General features: G+C 41.6%; 1 protein-coding gene across 2 annotated transcripts in view; it reads right to left on the bottom strand.

Annotated features, from left to right (window-relative positions):
- Positions 1 to 22,270, bottom strand: part of afg2a (AAA ATPase AFG2A) — a 111,486-nt gene that overhangs the window by 52,438 nt on the left and 36,778 nt on the right. For both annotated transcript variants that reach the window (XR_015124414.1, XM_086258971.1), the window contains exons 14-15: positions 22,106 to 22,185; positions 19,101 to 19,227 (exon numbers count right to left, since the gene is read on the bottom strand). Coding sequence is in view for 1 of the 2 variants with exons in the window: in XM_086258971.1 (XP_086115097.1) it covers positions 19,101 to 19,227; positions 22,106 to 22,185 (207 nt within the window). In the remaining variant the exon portion in view is untranslated. The remainder of the gene's footprint in view (positions 1 to 19,100; positions 19,228 to 22,105; positions 22,186 to 22,270) is intronic.

Genomic DNA, 22,270 nt, shown 5'->3' on the forward strand with positions numbered 1-22,270 from the left:
TCCTAAATAGCTACAATCAAGGGAGTGTTATCTCCCCCCAAACTTCCTGCCCTATCAGCTCATGGGGACTCTGAGAACAGGGAGAGCCAGCTGGTCATAGAGCAAACATGGTGTTACATCACTGGAGGCCACTGACAAGAGACTGAATAGTGATGAAAGATGCATATTTCGGTTGCAGGCTTATCAGACATTTCTAATGACATTTTCCTAAGGCCAGAGGATCTTTAAATTCCAAGAGGATTTCAACAAATACCGTACAGTTCTCGGAGTAGAAGGAAAAAGCAGCATTAACTACATTAAAACATTCATTTGAGCATGGATTTCTATTAAATTAAACACGTTTACCAGTGAAAATTAGAGACATAAAGTAGAGTTGCTTGTGTCACTACAACATAGACCAATTTGTTTAAAAAGTACATTCATATTCTGTACAGGGATATCAAACATTTTAAAAAAAGTCAGAGTGGGAGGTAGAAAAAGAGAAGCCATTATGAGCACAACTGCAGGAGGTGTGTGACGTTTGGCTGCTATCCTTAGTCTATTGGCAGATGTGATCCAGTCTGCAGGTGGCGTGCAACAGCCCCGGTATTGGCCAATGGCACTCCAAAACAGGATGTCTGAAACTCCCCAGGCTTGGGACTTCCTCTCCCGGAGCGCCACGGCCTAGAGTTCAGCCAGCTCCCAGCTCAGAGGAACGCATTACAGATCTGGCACGTGAAACAGTCTGCTGCTCACAACTCAACTCAACTCAACCCCACCCCCCTCCCTTTCTCTGGCCCAATCCCCTCTCTAACAATTTTAAACTACAGAAATAGTCCCCCTGGTGCTTTTCCAGAGGAAAGAGCTCTTTTTCTATTTGCTCAGTTTGCGTCAGTGAGGGCATCAAGAGTGCACCCTTTACCCTGTTAATGAAACTAGGCCTCGGCAGCCAACGTACCAAATTAAACTCAGTGGGCCTTTCCAAAACAGCAGAAAAAACAGAGACCTTGACGTGAACCTTGATAGCCCTGACATAGACCACAAAAGACTATATTGTTCACTTGTGGATATACACATCATTTATGACTATAAAGAACACGCAGGACTCCCAAAAGAAACTTTTTAATGATCCATATTTGTGTGCATCACAAAGTGTTCTGGATCACAAACACTGGATTTTATTTATATTACCATGCGGCCACAACTTCCTGTTTGTTAAAAGATAATATGTTGCTTGCAATATCGCTGGGCTTGTAAACTGTCAATTTCTGGCAAAGGTTTGAAAGACATAAATACCACCCCCCCGTACTAGTACTTCTCTGCTGCAACTGCGCATTACTGGATAACACTAAAGGGGGAACGTTAGCTTAAAAGAGCAACTACTACTGGGGAAAAAAGGCCAATCTGAGAAGTTAGCAACATCCTCTGTCCCTTTACATAAAGGCATGATTTCTTCAGTATCTCCCTATGTGCCACCTACCCATTTGGATCCCAGTGACTTCATTAAGATGGCACGTTGATTGCCAATGTGGTTTCAATCTCACCAAAACAGTACATAAACCCCGCAGGAAATGCAGCTGGGTGACAGACTGTCCTAAAATAAAGAGAGTTAGAGAAACAAGGAGTCCGGGTGTGTATGTGGGGCTGAGGAAAATAAAACAGATGTGAGGCGACGCAAAAGAGGTGGGGGCATGATTAACGATGCCGACACTTTGAAGACAGGAATACACCTGGCGACCATCTTGTCTCCGTGGGCCCTGGACAGACGGGAATGCTTTAGTGTGTAGGAATTAGGTCCTACTCATCTCCCAGCTTTAGCACGGAACCACCGGCCAGATGGGGACTAAGCCAGGGGGATTGCAAAGGACTCAACGAATGAGACCCAACTGCTGGCTCAACCAACTGCTCTGCTGATTTGGCAGCTTACTTACAGAATGATGGATAGTATGCTAGTCTGTCAGCTAGTTCACTTCCCTTATTGACTATGATTGTGTTAAATCCAACCATACGACTGCACTAGGGAAGACTAATGAAGTGTCTTGTGTATTTTCCAGAAAGGATACTGTACACTTCCTGGCTTTGCAGATCCACAAACACCCATTGTTTTATAGTACCTTGCAAACAATAAATATCAGGCACCTGAAGGCGCTCCTGTCTGCATAATCCTAAATATACAAGCGTAAAAGCCTCGACAGGAGGATCACACACACATACACACACATTCTTCCCAAAGCCATTTTCTATACCTAAGCACCTTGTCCAACTTTTGCACGCACCATCAAGCTGGCTCTGATGGATGACTCAGAGTTCAAAATCTTACCCACAGACTGGAGTAGTCAGGGACTGAACCATCAACCTTCCAATTGGTAAATGACCTACTCTAACTTGTGAAACTATAGCTCATGAGGTAAAGGCTTGTAAGGTGTGACAGGGAAAGTGTCAACACAAAGCTACATTTGAAGCTAAAAATGGCCTGCGGCACTATTAAACCTAATGAGTGGGTGGACGTGAAGAAGATGGGACTGTTATTGTGGCACGAACATCGTGTCTCCTCCTTAGGTTGTCTTTGTAAATAATTAGTCTGGTAGTCAAGCAACTCCACAGCAGACCCTGAGGGCTAAACAGCTAGCAGTGTTGTCATTACTATGTTCTCTTTGAAGACACCAAAGATGGAGTCTGACCATTCGCTATGCTTTTCATGCCATATCTGAAGACGCCCAGGATTGCTTCTGGTGACAAAGCACTAATAATGAATACTTTGGTGTGCTTGATGAATGCCTGGGGAGCCGAACTTTGACATGAGGCAGTTTTCGACAGGATATATGCTTCCATTCTTTGACCTGATTGAAACACAGAGATCTTATTTCACTTGGAACATATCTTGTATGTGCAATACTAGAAACACAAATACAAAGCAGACAAACTCTAAAAAAGAAACAAAGAAAGAAAGAAAGAGAGAAAAAAAGAAAGAGTGCATAAAAACAATGGCTCAAAAAACTAAAAAAGCACATACATACATATAAAGAGTAAACGAGAACTAGAAAAGTCAACAGAAAAAGATTTTTTTTTATAATATTCCAGTTTTCAGTTTTTTAAATGACACCTCAGCATTAAAAGCAATTTGCTACATGAATGAATAAAGCCTTTATCACATTAAATAATGTACTGCATTCTATAGAGTTTCTGTGCACTTTCCCTAGGCAAAAAAACCCAAAAACTTCTCTTTGCATGAATTTGAACAAGTTTATACAGGTATCCTGACAAATTTAGTTAAATTGATGTTCAACATCCTGAAAATGAATTAAGCTACATTAAAATGTCCACACTGACACTTACAAAAACATTCAGTAATGGCAGCTGGCTGAAGAAAGAACATAGGAGAGAACAAGTAGTCCATGCATGTGTCATGACCCGGTCTCTATAAATATACAGACGGTGGGCCAATACCCACAAAACATGCCACAAGAAAGAATGGTCCTTTGCAGCGGGTGCAGTGGAGAAGGCAGCAGCGAGAGCTGTGCTCCAAGCAGGTTCCAAATCAGCACTTGGGGAGAGCAAAACACATGTTAGCTATGTTATGGTTAGAATTAGCATCCCTGGTTTTCAGCGGATGTGGGTTTGATCCCTTTGGCCTCCAGGCTCAATCAAGTCAATCTAAAATTAGTGGGCTGCCTCTTTTTTCCGGAAGACAGATAATTCCCCGTTGATTGTGGAGAAGGAAAAACATTGAGAAAAGCAAACATGGTAAGAAATGTGGAGAGTGGGCGACTTCACAGCATGAACGGAGCACAGTTACGGTGTCTCTAAAATAGTGACAGGTGCAGTGACCAGCTGTTGCCAATAAACATATTCATACTAAAACAGGAACGGGAAAGCTTTGTGTAAACGTTTAAAGCACCAAGTATTTATCGGTGTGGGCATAATGTCTGTAATATCAGGGAAATGAATGCTAAAACTAGTTTATACGACTCAGTCACTTTGTAAATGGTAAAAATGGAGGGGTGCTGCAAGGGCAATTCCAAATGGTGCTGTAGGGTGGAAACTGCCAAGAATTTATCTGGAACTGGGCAACTCATCAATGGGCTACTGTGACTATGACCAAGGAAAAAGGACACAGTCAACTGTGTTTATATCCTTCAGCAGTGCCCCTACTCTGAACAATGTGGCAAAGCCCATACTGGCGTGAAAGGCAAATAAGGCCTTCTGGCCACTAATTACAGAGGGGCGCTGGGACCGTTAGCTCCAACTGTTTCAACATGCAAATCACATCCAACTTGGGGGCAGTTGGCTTCTTAGAACACAACTGTAAAACAAGGCCTGTTTACTTGCTTCTGATTTGCTTGAGCCCTTGCTTTTTGTGGAAATGGTACAGGGGTCAGTACTCAACAAACGTCATAAACGTAAAAAGTGAGACGTAAATGTAAGCTCTTATTTTGTAATCTGCAGGTTAAAGGTTTTGGCCAAATTAAAAGAAAAAAAAAAGCTGCCTTCTGCGTATCTGCCTGGCTGTATTTCAACATATTTGAAAGTGAAAAACACTAAATGATACAGCCCCAAAGTAAGCATTAGTTATCACTGGACTATGAAGAGCTACACTCGCATCTCATTAGTATGCATAAAATAATACATGGGAAAAGAAAAAAGGAAAAACAGCAGCCTTGGCTGCTGATGTCATTGGATTCTCAAGTGTTTTTCTGTCTCTCAAAAAGAGGAAAACTGACACAAGAAATATGTTGTGCTGTGCTATCCTGTTTTGTACATTTCCTGAAATCCAAGGTGTAGGGTACAGGAAAAATCCAGTTCGAGAGAGAAGGTCAGCCTTCAGCATTTGAGGTCTGGAAAAACCATTAGTTGGAATGGAAGGAAAAAGATGAGGTCTAAGTTATTTCCTCTCTTTTTCCCTTTTCTCTCCATCATTTGAGAAAAAAATGGGGTGGGAGGGGTGCCTTACTCCCCTTTGAGTGTCATCGTGCTGAGAAGGAAGCCACGATAAGAGGATTCAGGACAAACTTGTATATTGTGACAGAACGGGGCAACTGAATGCTTGATATATAGGTTCTTGCTTTGCTGTCTTAGACGTCACAAAAAATGCCTAGTATCCTGAACATGTGAATGAATACCTAAGTAAAGGCTCATGTACGCTGGTTGTATAACAGCTTAAGGTGGAAAGTTCCCATGAGGTGTTAAATAATCACCTGTAAAACAATGAGAAGAATTGGAAACAGGAAGCTAAGCTTTATATAAATCTGGAGAAGGCACTGCATCACTTTGCCTTTTCAGTCAATAATAATGAAATATTTCAGGCTTTTCATGAGATTGCCAGGGAAATATATGAATGGATTTATTTGTATTATATTTTATTTGACACACTTGTCAAGTTTACGTGCAACAGAACAAGACATATCTGCGTATCCTCATTTTACACACAAAAAAAGCACAATGACAAGTGCTCTCAGTCACTGCCAAACGAACACCATTATTCTGGAAGCATTTTGCAAATACTGGCCGCTGCCTTTTGTGGGCCCACTGTTCAGAACAACCCTGTGGCTTTCCTCAGGTGCTCAACATTTCCCTGCAGCTTTCCAAAGCAAGCGTATTGGTTAACCACCCAAACCACTCGAGCATAATGCAATCTCCAATTCACAACACACAAAATGTATTGGCAGCATTCCACTGAACCTAATCCAGGAAGTGGAAACATTTCTCCAAACAGACTCTTGTTGAAAACTTCTAATGAATGGTTTCTCATCTATTCTGAATGATGTAGAGTCTTAAAGATTTTTCCAAATTTCCTCAGTTTCTCTCTCTCGTTCTTTTTTTTGTTTTTGTTTTCCTCATTCCAACCTACCAACAAGAGAGAGGGGAAGACGGACAGAGCTGCCTCTGTGCACAAGGACTTTCCAAACACAGAAGGCAGCTGTGCTGGAATGTGCAAGCTCTGAAATTATGGCCCTGGCCATTGCTAAAGAAAATAAAATTGATGCAACCTGTAGAGCATGCAGCTTTTAATTAGTGGCTTCCGTCTCCTAATTGGTTGCTCTCCGTTTCCCTCCGCCTTAATTCGGGATCGGACCAATTGACCATGCTGCATTTAGTTTGCTGTGTTTGTCTTGAGAGAAACCACACACTGTAATCAAGACACAAAATGAGCATTTTCAAGGGCAGCACAAGCAAGTGGGTGCAGAAAACAGTCAACCCCATTCCTTTTCAGTTTTCCCCGTCTTTAAAGAAATACGTTTGTATGGATTGTGAGACCAACTGGAGGAAAAGCCTCTGGATTATGTTGCGAATGTTAAGTCGTGCAAAAGGAAAAGGAAGAAAAAGCCCCAAACTACACTTAAATTCTTAGAGATCATAAAAAAGAAGAAAGATATTTTTATATTTTAAAACACCAACATGTAAAATGTCATTTGGAATCTTTATATACTTCTGTTTCATTATTATACAACTCTGTAAACTGTATGCAGCACATGCATGTACCCCACTGATGCTCCATTCATGTGGAAGCTGAGTCCTTATAATGGTTTCTGGAAAGTACATTAACTGAATGCAAAAGTTTACCCATTACCTAACAACTGAGTCATGTTTATTGCATGCAACAAAAGCTAACTGTGAGTAAAAACACACAGATCACAAAGCCAAAGCTTACTGTGGTATGTTTATTGCGGGGTATGTGGTCTTTAAATGGTTTTTGTATCAAAGCGTAGACGAGTAAACGCTCCCCATGTAGCTTTCCATTCAAGGTGTGTGGGTGAGTAATGAGACTCAGGTAAGCCAGAGCTGGACATCTTACTTTTGTCATATGTTGATTTGCTTGACACGTCCGAGGTGGTAAAAATGGCTTAAAAGCATCATCGGCAAAATTGCTAACACAGAAATGAGGCTATGGATGGCTGACTCCAAAATATTTTTGATTTGATAACACAAATGAAATCTTTTCCAAAACAACTACTGCTGGATTTTGAGTATACTGGAGAGATAAGCGTGGGACACAACCAGAAAAAAAAATAAAATAAATGAGGACACAGGAAAAGGAGATAAAAGCTGGGAAAAGAGCAACCGTTTGGCTGCTGACGGCTTACAGCCGAGCTTCAGGGAGCAATCATTTGAGGGTCAGGGACAGGTCTGGTTGCCTGGCACTAGTGGATTCACACTCGCGCACACACACACACACACACACACTCCCTGTGTCATCCTCTCTCATCTTTACCATTTCCGCTAGCCAACAAACACATTTCCTTTTTACAGGGGAAACTTCAGGAAATTCAACTCTGCACAGAAAAGCTGTTTTCCACACAACAGTAATGAGAGCAGATTTGAAAAAATTTTTAAACTGAAAAATGAGTAAATGACATCAGAATTATTTAAATTACTTCTGTCACTTCTGGCATTTCCAGGCATTTATTACTTAACTGAGCGTGTCTGGTATGATTGTTTGCATGTATTTCCCCATGAGCTGGAATAGCTGCAAATTGCAACAAACACATAATTCTATTTCTGCAAAGCAAAGAAGCAAAGAGCTCTGTTAAACATCTGAGAGCAAAGATAATTCCAACATCTAGCGGTGAAATAAGACACTGACAGATGTAAGCAGTGCCTAATTTATGAGGGGCAAAAAATAAAGGAGGTTAAGGGAGGTGAATGGGGAGGGGGGTACACAACTGGATATGTAATAAAGGTGATAGCGATATGTGACACAAAGACGAAAGATATGGTGCTAAAGAATTCAAAGAAAGAGTTGAAGCTTCCTCCATTCTACTTTCTTTTTGTGACCAGTAGGTTTAATGGTCAAACATCCTTCTCTCTCTCTCTCTCTCTCTCTCTCTCTCTCTCCTGTCTGTTTACAATTACCGTACCGCGAATGAATCTTCCACGAATGACTGCTCAACTGGCAGCCCTTACTAGCCAGGAACAAGGGAGCTATTAGCAGAGGAACTGAGGAAGGAAGGAAGAGAGGAAAGCCAAAGGGAAGGCAGTCCAGCGCAGAGGCCCAGGGAGGGAGAGGATGAGAAGGGAAGGAGGGAGGCAGGGAGAGAACAAGGGGTAAGGCTTAAAGGACAGAGGGAGGGAGATGGGGAAGCAGTGCAGAGGGATCGGTGGTCTTTAACAGCAAAGAGGGGAAGGGCAATGGTGAAGGAGGGCTCATCTCCCTGAGGCTGTTCAACAGACGTAAAGATCCAAAACAAAGAGAAAGACGACGAGGAGGTGGAAGGGACTGCTGCATCCCTCTCATCCTAACCCACCCATCTTCCCCCCACCAGCAAGAAAAGGAGATGAAAGAGATTAGTTCTGGGGTCTGCCCTGAAGGGACAGTGGACAACCTCTGAAATCATTTCATTTCTCAGGCAACAGGATTTAGAATGGGACCTCCCCATGGCCCTTTGACACGAGAAATACATGAGAGCATTTTGTGGGTGGGACATTCTCTCAACCTGCTCCACCCGCAGTTCGACCCAAGTCAAGGGTTTTTTGGGCCTAACAGTGCTTCTGGGGACATCCTGACAGTCATAATTTACTTTGACTTCAGAAATGACAAGGTGGGAAAAGAAAGCACTGTTACCCTTTTTTGGAACACCTTCTGTCTCCCCCCTCTCGTCCCCTCTCTCACACACGCACACACACAACAAGGTGCAATCCCAAACCTAAGATACAGCCAGCCTTTCACACGGTCATTCATCAAACAGAGCTGGTGAAAGAGGAAATGAGGTGACACCCTGCCATCATCCTCTTTCCGATGCATCTGCCAAGTCCTTGCAGCAGGAACACAAGGCCTCAAAGCCCTCAGACATTTTTTGTCTCACTTTATTACTGTCTCTGTACCTGACGTCATGGACCAGACATATTGCAGCAATTATAAAACAGAAAAAAAAACTATACTTACAATTAGAAACGGATTTATTTCCAGTTTGCAAAAGACACAGGCCACTCTTCTCCTCACTTAATGTTACATATTGAAAAGCACAATGCAAAGACAATAGATAAAAGTCACAAGCCACAGAGATAAGTGGTTTAAATCTTTCAAAACAAAAAAAGGATACTGTTGCAACACTGCTTATGTTTAAGTCAACTGGTGTTCAAAGTAATAATAATGGATTGCATTTATATAGCGCTTTTTGGGGCCCTCAAAGCGCTGTGCAATTCCACTATTCATTCACTCTCACATTCATACACTGGTGGAGGCAGCTACAGTTGTAGCCACAGCTGCCCTGGGGCAGAGTGACAGAAGCGAGGCTGCCATATCGCGCCATCGGCCCCTCTGACACTTCACCAATCGCCTACTGGTGATGGGTAGGTGAAGTGTCTTCCCAAGGACACAACGACCGAGACGGGGCTCGAACCGGCAACCTTCCGGTTACAAGACGAACCGCCAACTCTTTGAGCCACGATCGGCCTGACCAATGAAAGCTCAATCAGCACCTATAGAGCCAAACAAAACATAATGTTGTAATCCTAATATTAGCTAATTATGTCCAACACGAAAAAGAGAAGCTGTTGAGACCGTAAACCATCAAAAAGCAACCGCAAGCTAGACTAATACTAATATATTGTGGCTGCAGTATAAGGAAACACAACTCCTGCTCTGACAGCCAAATGGTCATCCTCACAGAAAGGTCTGATGGGACTGATTCCATTTCATCTACAATGGGTAACCTAATCCCGATGAAGATGACTGAACCCGACAGAGGATATACATTGGGATACCATTACTCCGTTGGCCTCTCCAGTGCGCCTCTGAAATGACTGCACTAAATAATAGTCCGTTTGTTTAGCCATTCTCCTAAACAAGGCATTGGACCTGTTGAGGTGAAAGGGAAAAGAAAAGAGAGCACAAATCTGCTTTTTATCACAGGAAACCCAGGGTAGCTCCCTTAACCAAACCCCCACCTCCTCCAATCTTACACCTTATCCACTTGTAAGCGTCTCTTAATGTGGTGTTGGGATCCCCGGAGCAGAGAGCCAGGCTCAGGGGGCTTCAGCAGGGGATATTTGAAACATACAAAGAGGGTATTATTTGTTGCAACCCCCTGTTGGCCCCCTACCAGCTCCTATTTTGTATGTGGGTCTGACTGTATCCTGATGGTGGTGAATGATGACTCCTTCTTACTCCATGTTTCTTACACACGCTAGAACAAGATCAAGTAGGCTCGCCAACTTTCCAGATGGATCTATATATATATATATATATATGTATATATATATATATATATATATATATATATATATATATATATATATATATATATTATTGACATACTTACATATATATTGGTCTCTATATACTTTATACTTTTTTTAAATGAGATGCTTTTTACATTTAATTTTAATGCCTAAACAATGACTGTGGTGTATCTATGTGTCCATAAGATTAAATCATACTGTTGTCAGCATATTCCATTTCATGTTTCCCCAAAAAACTTCCCATAAACTTCAGTGTTTTCCTGCTGAATATTTTATTGGTGTGTGGGTGCGAGTGCCTTCTTGCAGGCAGCCTTGAAAAATGATAAACGATCCAGGAAGGCTTCCTCGAATATACATTACACCTACTATGGTTATCAGATGCCAAAAAAGTAAGATTTTACAATTCTCTAAAGCCTTCACAGTGACAGTCGTCCTGTTTTTTGTTACAGGCAACACAGGATGCGCTTCATATCGCTGTAAGCTACCAAGCCCTGTGTGATAGCATGCATTTGCTCTGTCATGGCGAATGACACTGCATTTTTAGTCAAAGCTCTCACTGTTGGCATACCACGCTGTGCCGAGAAACTGGCCCCATTCGAAGGGACTATTTTAGATTAGTTTATTTGTCACTCAGAATTTAGCCTGGAAACACAACATAGCTTATCTTATTGCATTTAAACTAAGCTAACGTAATATGAACCTATGCATTTGGATTAGTCGGCATAACAAAAACTCAAGTAAATTTGAATCCTTGCTGAAATCACGTAGATGATGTTAGTTTGATATCTTTAAAAACATAAACAAACAAATAAATAATAAATTAATGTTAGGATGGAGCCAGATTCAATAAATGAGTGATTCTCATTCGTTTTGTTCCTTGTAGCTGACACTTGTCCAACCAGCTTGACAGAAAAATGTAGGCAGAGATTCCTTCAAAACAAATTTACTGGACAAAAAGTCTTGCGAACAAGATTCTTTCATGGTGAGTGTCCCCTTTAAATGTTGCATAAAAATTGTGAGTTTGTTTTTTCTTTTCTTAGTTTTCTTTAAGCCATCCAATCGAAGGAATTTTTTGTAATTAAAGCTGAACCACTTGTTGGTTAAAACACCAACATTCCATGGTTCCAGTTTAAATTTTCATTTTTCATAAACTACTCCTTTTATGTGGGTGCTGCAGCCTGCTGGGAACATCGACTCTTTCACTTTCATCAGAGCTGTAAAGTCACTCATCAGAGGTTTTTAAAACTTATACAGCCGACTCATTGGCAGGAATGCAATTACAAAAAAACAAAGCACCTTAGCTAAGTTCTCAACTGAAAGATTTACCTGTTGCCTGATAGCAAAACAACAAGTCACAGCTGCACTGCAAGACAATCAGCCACAACAAAAAAGAGCATCCCTCTGACTGATCCAACCTTGCACACCGACAACTGGTTTCATAAATGTTTGCGATGTTTATCAGACACAAATAGCAGAACCTGAAAACAAACATTTACACAAGGACACGCTAGTTACTGACGGACTTGAAAGTGGCCCTTAATTGTGCGCTGATAAAGCTCACGGGTGAAGAAGAACACGGATAAACCCTTCTCTCGTGGTGTAAATTCTACAGGAAAAACAGAAAACGAACAAATGAATTACCGCACAAGACAGAAATACTAAACTGCGAAAGAGGAAAAAAAATATGCAAGCTCTTCAGCAGTGCAGCAGGAGAGGGGTTAGGAGTAGCGTTTATGAGAATAAACGAGATTTCCTGAACTGAGAGCATTCCAAGGGCGCCGGTGGTCTCGGCTTGCCAAAAGGCAAGACGACACATGCTGGAGATGTCTGCCAGGTAGCAGAGCACAAAGAGCCCTCATTTCCTCCCTACCCCTCCCTTACTCCCTCCTTTCCACCCCACGCACACCTCCCTCTCCCATCCTCATGTCTCTTTTGCTTTTGCTCAATGCCAACTGCAGGAAGAATATTTAAAAACACACACAAACCGAGATGTGTTGGATAAAAGCAATACCACAAAAAACAAGCAATGTCTCACTAAATATTTGAATTTTATGTTTGTAAGTGTGTGAATATGAGAAATATGTTGCCTTTTACCAGAAAATAAATTTTCTTTGCAGAAAACTTGCGTCTAGGCTTGGATAACCAAATTGTGGCCCTGCAGGATTTTTTCTATGTCTCGTTGGACTGGAGGCTTTTTTGTGATGATATTCTTGGATGCACACATGTGTAAGCTGACACTAATACAGCCCTTGAAGTTTGATACTTGCCTGGGGATCCTGCTCCCCCAGTGCCCAAACACACAAACACACACACACGCAGCTTCCCAGAGCTCATCCATGCCTCGGTGGTATCTCATTTCTTGTTTGCAAAGACATACTCGCACACTTTATTTTGCAGGTTAGCAGTTTTACTAACCTGCAGGTCAAAACTCTCACTCTGCATTCTCATTACCAAATCTTGGAAACGTTACCGGGACAGGAAAGAGCGATTCTCAAACAGCGAATCATACCAAAAAATAGTGGTAAGTGGTAAATGCAACAAAAAAACCCTTATCTCTACATGAAAACAGCATTTTGAAGCACAGCTATCAACAGCTCAGCTCGGCTTCAGTAGGACACTGAACTGTGGCAGCAGGGCTCTATTCAGAACTGTGCAGTCAGGAAAAAACAGTGAATAAGCTCTAATCCTTTAAGACAGCACCAATAGAGATTCCATCATGCTTGGCTCGTCACGAGAGGAGAGCAAAGCTTGGGAGATGATAACGTCAGGCCAACACAAAATAAAATATGGCCTGTTTTGACTGCCTGGCTTATAGTCGGTCTTTTAGCTAAGGGTAGTTTCCTGTTGAGTGGAGGCATGGCTCAGGTGGAGGTTTCTACTAAAGAAAAGGCAAAACAAAAGGTATTCACAGAGAGAAACTGAGGATCCTCCGATGCCCTGTTGTGAGGCCACATAACAAAGACTGAAATGTTTTGAGTGTTCAAGAGAGGCTTTCGATACTTAAGTGAAGAAAGCCTTAATGTACAGTCTTTATGGAAGAAAGAATTAAGAGGTATTCATAAGAGCCAACACAGAGAAGCAAAAGCACAGCATGGTTCAGACGTATGCATTTCAAAAGCTTTTCATTAGGTTACTTCACCTTTGAGTCAGATTAGCCATGAAAAAAATCAAAAATAACCAGTTAAATAATTCATTTGACTGAGAGAAAAATATAATAATTCACAACAATTTGGATTTCAGATGCTGCTGATATGTTTTAAGGTAAAAAAGTTCCCTTAAAAAGGAAAACGGGCTAACAACAGAGCAAAATTGGCCTAAGGAAGCCTGTGATACCTTTAGAATCTCTGGTAAAAGAAGACATTTTCAACTGCTTCCTTATTTCCCAAAAGGTCGCCATAACGGACGGATCTGCATATTTGATTTGGCACAAATTTTATACCAGATGCCTTCCTGATGATTTCTCTGGGCTTGGAAACCACACTGAGCGCAGTGACCCCCTGAGCCCGGGTTTTGTGTCTCCTTCCTGAATTGAAACCAGGACTCTTTTATGTGCAAGGCAACCATTCAAAAGCTCCAGTATAGTTACTAAATGTACCTTGAGGTGGGTTTCCATGATTAATATGGAATTTGGCCATTCACACTTAACTGGCAGTCTAAAAATGATCAAGGGAAATATAAACATTTACGGTTTCTAGATTCGCAGAGACGATGATTTGCAGTCGGCATATCTACCACTGTCACGAATGCAGATTGCAGTTATTATTAGATAACTTATTTGATGCTTTTTCATTTCATGAGGTGGGAGATTCTACCATTTTGGTTCGCTAAACAGGTGATAACAAAAGCATAAACCAGCACAATGACCTGCACAGATGAATGGAAAGCCACAACAGACACAGAAGCACTGAATGCAGCAGAGAGGAGGAGAGGGGAGGAAAAAAAAAATCAAAGCTACACTTAACTAATGCCTGAATATTTAACAAGTGGCCCACTAATTACAGTCTGGTGGAATTCATCTGTGATTACAATTAGCAACATCCAGACTGGCTGGGAAAACACTGGCAGATGTTCAGGCTGCTCGAACTGGCGTGATGTCAAGTGTTTACTTTGTATGACTCCTGCTAAAGCCCGGTAGGCCACAGAACGGCTTAATGAATGGACTTTGATCAACATGCTCCATATACTTGGTCAAACCTAGGGCCAGGTGCACTGATATACACATGAAATGAGAATATACTTTTTCTTTTGATCTGATTACAAAATACAAATGTTTAACTTTGTGGATCTTGGATTAGAAAGGACCACAGATTCTACAAAAACATAGCTACAATTATGAATGAATAAAAAGTTACACATTTATAAGGTCAGTTACGGTACTACAAGAGCACAGAGATTCATGTGTCCTCATGTTTCCAGTGCCAGACATCATGTGGTATGACTTTTTGGACCAAATCAAAAAACTCTAGGCATAGCAGTTACATTAATTTATAGAGACAACAGTGCACAAAGCATCATCATTACATGCTTTTAAATAATATAACAAGTACACTACTCCTTCCACCCTAAGCTCATTTTTATGTGCCAAAATGTATTCTGTGTCACATAAAACATGTGACTGTTACCAGCCACAGAAGGAATTTACTTTATAACATTAAAGGCTTCTTACACGATCCTTTAAGCACCAAAGGCGTTTTAACACTTTTGAACATTTTCATTTCTTTACTTTAAAGTAGGATCGACAAGTTTTGAAAAGAATTGTCAAGAATCTTGGCCCGTGTCAGTTTTGGCCCCATCTCCTGTTCAGAAGCTACACTACAGCACAGAAGACTTTGAGAAGGAGGAGTCCGTAAACATGAGAGGGCAGAAAATCGAATACATAACGGTTAGTGACTAAAACACACTGTGATCTGGTGGGAAACAGGTTTCAAACGCTGGAAAATGTCAACAACAAAAAGGCTCGATGACAAATGGATGCCACTGGGACGCTGTGTACTCTACTTGTGACTCAACGGATCATTTTTGAGTCATAAATAATCTTTGGGTTTTTGTAAAATAGAAAGAGGAATCTGGTGTAGGTGGAAATTTGTAAGTTGCTGGGTGCACCAACACAATACTTATAAAATATAAATATCAAAAACACTCTCATGTCTAATAATAGCAGAAAGTGTTGACTTGTTGAAGGATAAACTCACCCACTGTAATTTCCCCTACAGTACTGAACAGCAACGTAGACATGCTGCCCTTTCAATTCTAATTCTGCTGCCTCTGTTTTGTTGTGGCCCCTTGTTCAGATAAGAGCCCAGTTGGTAACTTCTGGTCACAAACAAAGACCCATCTGCTAGCAATCTTCTCCACTGTAAGTAGCCCTGCCTCCTGATAGCATGGATAAAGCCTAGCACACATTAGGGCAAACAAATGGGCTTTTCAGTGAAACAACAGACCAACACTATCTTTCTGAGACAAAAGTAACCCATGGGTTCACAGCAAAGACAAACTGTAATGGGGAAAAAAAACTATCAAAGCATCATTTTACCGACTAGAAAAGGGGCTTCTGGTTTGTGAGTGTGTGTTTGTGTGTACAATAAACAAGATGGACAGCTGCTCGACAAACAGAGTGACAGGGGGTTCTTCCTACTAGATCAGCCTGGATAAATATTCCTGGTGGTGCTAATCAATCACCACAGCTCAGTCATAGTGGGTCAGAGGTGGGCCTGGGTGATTGGCGCAATACAAAGGAAAGAGGAAGTGGGAGAGTTTTTTTTTCTTCTTAAGCTGGAGGGGGCAACGGGGGTAGGATGGTGGTGTTTGGTGACACGTCATCATGACTGCTTTATGACATTTCTTACACAGACCCTTTTCGTGCATGTTTGGGACAAGAACAGGCTGTCCCCGTTTGTATGTTTTTTTGACAAGGTAATAATGCACATTCACTTTATTCATGCTGGGTGCTTGGGGGCATGTGGTTAGATATCTATGGAGTTAAGCATCAGGTTACGGTATAAGATTTCTGAAGGGTTTATGATTGCAGTGTACCTATGGCACATATTTAACACAGAAACATAAATCCACTGTTAGGCTTGAGAATCAAATCAACTGCAGGCATCTACAGTTTAACTCCTAATAGTGTGTAAGAAACTGTATGCAAATATTAAGATAATCTGTTGTTTTATGATGAAGAAATGCAACACATACATGACAGTTTACTGAAAGAAAACAATGGAAAATCTAAATCTAAATATAGTAATCAATAAATTGGTCTTTGGTTAGGTAATTTCATAAGTAGCAGTAAGTAAGGCTGATTTAAACGTGTTAATGTCAACATATTTCTATACTAACCTCCTAGGACCTGGCATCCACATATGTGGACATCACATTTTGGGTTATTTAGACCAAAATACTCAAACACCCACTTACCAGGACATTATACTGCTTCTGTTCTATCTAAATTTAAACAAATGTTCTCATATGTGGAGCTCATTTTTCTTAGAAACAAAAATTAGGTAAAAAAAAATAAAAAAATAAAAAAAATCTGGTAATTCTTTGTTTTTCATTCTTCAGGTCAAATATCCCAATCAGCTCAAATATCAAAGAGAAATAAAAAATGCATGCCGTGGAAGAGTTCGGGTCTTAGGAGGTTAATTTAAGTGAAATCATAAATCGTGGATCATTACAATCAGGTGTAAACTTACATTTTGTTTGACAACATGCTTTGATTATGCCATCATGACATGATATGCTAGAATCCTGCGTCCCATTTGCCTCGGAGCTCGGAGGGACATCACTCCCAAGTAAGGAAAAAGCAAAGAAAATCAGGATTTATTTTACTCCTTAGCAAAGTAAATCCATCCATTTGTGCATCTCAGAGCATCACTCTAAGAGCATTTTTAAGGAAAGAAATGACAATTTCATTTTTCCCAAAAGAGCTGATAAGAACCATGTGGGAATCTATATTTAAATGATTATATTTTTGCTAAACTGCCTCCTCAATATACACTTACCAAAGATGTGTTGCAGGTCTTTAACTGACTAAATGAAAAACATTATTTACACAGACATTAAATGGAGAGCACTAAAACAACCGGATAAAAAAACTAAAACCTAAAATGTTGTGTAGGAGCTGTTGAGAGATGGACAACAGCCCTGCTCCTTTCGAGCTAAAATAAACACCACTTTCCCCACTCTCTTTCTCTCGCCATCCCACTCAATCTGTCCGTCAAACAGCTGAGGCCCCCAGGAGGCCTCCACTGCACCTCTAACAGCCCACAATAACTTCATTGACACCAAGGCGTCCCATTAATCTTCATTTGTCCTATCATATCCTGCCATTGGCATGGAAATGTCTGCCCATCTCCGGCTTGAAGTGACAGACAGCGCCGGTGGTGGCGAATGAGCGGTAAAGAAGGGTAGGGTGTTAAAAAAGTAAGGGGTGAATGTGGGGTGCCTGTCTGTCCATTTGGCAGCTTCCGTTCCTCATTCAGATGACTTGAACCTATGAAAACACACACGTTACACATGCAAGCACGCGCACACACACTGTGTCGGGGGATACTGCCAGCAGGAGGTAATCTGATTTCTCAGCTGCACGGGGGACCACTTCCTGAGAGGGAGGCCAGCTTGTACAAGGACGCCTGGGGTTTCCCATCTGTGCACCCAGGGGCTTGATTCCCCCCCCCCCCCCCCCCCTTTTTTTAAATCTTTCTTTCTTTTAGACACACACATACACACTCTCACAGTTCTATGCTTAGTATGTTTCTTTAGCAGTGATACCACTAAAAAGCGTCTGAATTGAGACTGCAATCAGTTGTTGCTGAAATTTATTTTGGTTTTACCATCACCATAGTGATGGATCAATTTTCCACAAGTGGGCTGTTTGAGCAGCATGTTATCAAAAAGTCCTTACCAGTTTATAACAACTAATCAATACAAAAAAGTGTATTGATCTGTTGATCCGTTGCTGGTTGGAGGAACAACAGCTTTATGTAATTTTCTTCCTGTTTACTTAATTCAGCAATATTTTAATGCTTGCCATGTTAAATTAGGACGTGATACCGTCTTTTAAAATGTGTAACATCAAAGTATTTTTTAAACTCAATATCGGAGGACACCCTACCGCAAAAAAAGCAGAAGAAAAACTGAGAAAGGGCTGCCTGTGCAGAAGCTTACAGAGCACGGCGACATTCTCCTTTCCTGTGTCCTTCTTGACAAGGCACAGGCTCAGTCTTTGATCAGCACTCAGGAAATTTCATTAAAACAGAGATGGGTGGATACCAAACACAGGTTTTGTGGAGAAAAGAGAAAGGAGGAGATAAAAACAGAGGGAGGCTAAGGGAGAAAAGACGGGAGTATGATCTTCAAATTGTCAAGGAGAGGAAGTAGAAATGACAATGAGACAAATGTTTGACCTTTACTGAGTTTTAAATGAAGCAAATTAAACGTAAAGGTAAAGTGGTTGTAGATGTTTAGCGGCTTGGCTTGAGCTCCCAATCACTAATGCTCCCAATCCCCGGAGGCTAAAATGAAACGAAGAATTTATTATATTTGATGACCTCATCATATTACAGCCTAATTTCTAATCAGATATGTGAATTGGTTTGGGTCAGAAAGAGGACAAAAAAAAATGCTTTGGCAGCAGTTATTCCACTAAAGTAAACTAAAAGGGTAGAAGCATGAAGGTAGATCGAGTTACTTAGAACAATTTATTATGGATGCAACTGAAACCATATAAAGTGCACCACGACGTACTAATGGCATCAGCATCCGAAGAGCAAGTCACAGAAGACGGAGCGGGGCAAGCGGCCTTTAACCTTATCAATCACGTACAACAAAGTAAGGGAGGGAGAGGAGTAGACAAGGGAGACAAACTAAACATCTCCTCAAGCTTATCAATCATGGACCAAAGAGGAGGATGGAGAGATGAAGACAGAGAGCCGGCGTCTGTTTACCTTATCGATCATGTCAGGCCGGTTGGTGGCAGCCAGAACGGTGACGTCTCTGAGCTGCTCGATGCCGTCCATCTCTGTCAGGAGCTGAGCCAGGACCCGGTCCCCCACACCACTGGAACCAGAGGAGCTGAAGGCATGGAGAAGCACAGAAGATAGATGAGCGAAAGAAGATGGAAAAGAGAGAAGAAAGCGATGTGTGGCTGGATGATTAAATGGATAACGGAGACAGGAAAGGACGTATATAAATTACCTCGAATCGGGTGAAAAACTTAATTATTGAATTAAGATAAGATAAGATAAGATAGAACTTTATTAATCCCTCGGGTGGGTTCCTCTGGGAAATTACTGAGTGTTAAGTGAAGTACAGCTAAATGATGGATGGGAAGGGAGGAAGAACACCATGACCTGTAAAGGTATGAACGTGGAAAGGAGGAAATGCACAGAAAAGAAATACTCGGAGCAATGAGAGTAAAGGATAAGGGATAATGAAGTTACATGCGTGATGGATGAATGGGAAGATAAATGATCCAGATATGTAGAAGAATTCATCCTTTTTCTCTCAGGAGTGCGGTACAACACATGCTGAAAAACTTTATCATCCATCACAATATTTACAATTCTACATAATCAGGAAAATTTGCCAGTTCTTGAGTACTTGAAGGGAACATTTGACATTCGGCAAGCAGACACTTTCATTAGCACAATACTTCTTTCAAAAAAACTGGCAGCAAAAGCGAGCTCTCTTGCCAATGACGTATTAAACTGAACTCAAAACAAGGCAGCAGAAAACAGGCAATCCCTCTATAATAAAGCAGCTCTTCTTTGGTTGTTAAATACGTCCCTTTGTTTGGACTTGTGAATATCTTGCCTCACCTGAAGTCAATGTGATGAAGAAGCGAAAGCCGATCTATGCAAATATTTCATGTAATTCAAAGGTAAACCAAAGTATTGAGATGCTCTACTGAAAATGAGTCAGAGAAGGGTAAAAGAAGGAAAGACAGGCTGTTCCCTTTCACCTAAATGGAGCAAAATTTAAAGATTGAGCAGCTTCCAAATGTTAAAGGGGTCAGTGAATGAGTAAGGTCAGCCATCTGAGGCTACCTGAACATCCAGGAACAGTTTTTACCAAACAAAACTTTATACATTGCAGTGACGGACCACTTCGTCCATTGCAACAGTGGGACAGAAGAACTGCATAATAGCAAATCGACAGCTGTATCGTAAAAAACAAAAAAAGCTCATCGTTGCATTAGTCACTGCATAACAAGGTGGTTATTTTCCATAACACAGTGCAGACAGCTATCCCTCCAAGCTCAAACACACACACACAGTCTCTGTTGACAGGGCCAGCGGAAGTGCCAGACGTCATTAGCACAGACAAGGCTGCAGAGGAACACAAAAGAGCTCTGTCACTGAGATATGAAGGGAGACAGAAAAGGGGGTGGGGGGAAGGGGGAGAGACAAAGTTTGGGCGAGGGGAGATGCCAAGGAAGCTGCAATGAATTGGGATGGCAGCTTGAAGAGAAAAGTAGCAAAGGCGCAAGATGAGAAAAGTTATCATGGGAAAATAAACAGAAAAAAGTCATGAGGAGGAGAAAAAGAGAAACTGAACAAAAAACAAGCTGAGGATGGGACGATAAAAACAAAACAGAGAAAAAAAAAGGAAAACAGAAATAAAAAGGAAAGCATTAAAAGGTGCTATTATGTGGAAAAAAACTTATCAGAAGTAAAACCAATCACTCTCTGCTTCTCAAATTTGGCCTCTGTTTCTGTCTTTCTTCAATTTTCTTCATTTCATTTCACCAGTTTAGACTCGTGGCAGGTAGGCTGACAGATTTACAGGTGTTTGTCCTGCCTCGAAAAGAAAAACGCAATCTCTCACACACGCACGGGCTCACAATCCGGCAGAGACTGTCTGGTTGTGTCAACAGTTTTAAATTCTTGCCGGCATGCGCGAGGCACTTCATTGATTAAACATGGCAGGAAGTGAACACCAATAAATAACCTTTACAGATCAGCGCTAAGTGCATTTTTAAAACAGTGAGTGGGCTCAAGGCACACATCCAGGCAAACGTCGATCGTTGCCACCTCACAGTTGGTTCTCGTTGAGATCAATCACAAAATTGGACATGGAGATAATGAGAAAGCCAGGCTCAATCATATCGTAAGAGCCAAAATGCTCGTCAGTCCCGCTGGCAAATGGATGAATCAAAGTTGCAATAGTATATCCTGTATGCTGATTGCAGCGCAAGAGCCAAGACTGCATTATAAGTCACAAGCTCTAAAGCTCAGCCTAGTGAAAGGCCTAGCTTATCAAGTCTAAGACTAAGGTCAAGGGAATATAAGATGTTAAAAATTCAACATCTCATGAGCGGAAGCCCGTTAACAAAAGTACAGTTATCAAAATATGTTTTGTCTTAGAAGCAGAATGTGATGCTTTGACAAAGGGCCCACTCACAAAGGTTACAAAGACTGCCCATTGGCCTTTCTCTGCTCCTTCCTACAACTTAGTTTCATCGGTTGGTTTAACCAGGAAGCTTGCTGCATATTTGGCCTTCCCCATCTGCTGTGGAAGGGCACAATGAAGTGTTTGTGCGCCTCCGGCCTGTGTCCTCTGTCCGCCCCCCCTCCCTCCCCCTCGTCCTCTTTCCTTTAAGCCACAGATGTTCCCAGTGCCATCCCACTAAAGCTCCTCCAGACAAGACTGTGTTCTGTGTTCACCGGGAGTGAAAAGCCGCAGAAGTTTGAGGAGACACGACGAGAACTGAGTGGCTGGCTTGGATAGTGCAGTCATGCAGACTTCCTGGGATGTTTGCGCTAACCCTCATATGAATTAACTGTGAGATCTGCGGGGGGTCAAAGATTAAGGCTGGTGAACTAAAGCCGACCACAGTGATGATTGTGCATCATCATGACTGGACAAGGAATGAACAGAGCAGAGGAGGAAAGGGGGGGGGGGGGGGGGGATTATTATGTACGAAGACTATGAAAAGAACACACTGTACCTTCCTCTTTCACTTGCGAGAGCATCAATCTCGTCAAAGAAGACGATGGAGGGAGCGACGGCCCTCGCCTTCCGAAACACCTGCGAGCAGCGTCAGCAACAATAGAAAAGAGGAAAACAGGACAAATGTTTAACCGGACTTGTGAATCACTCCCAACCAGAAGTG

Source organism: Aulonocara sp. 'chitande type north' Nkhata Bay, linkage group LG2, assembly GCF_057382095.1.
Source record: "Aulonocara sp. 'chitande type north' Nkhata Bay isolate Kocher_YH1m ecotype deep benthic linkage group LG2, A_spYH_male_GT1.1, whole genome shotgun sequence".
NCBI classification, from domain to species: Eukaryota; Metazoa; Chordata; class Actinopteri; order Cichliformes; family Cichlidae; genus Aulonocara; species Aulonocara sp. 'chitande type north' Nkhata Bay.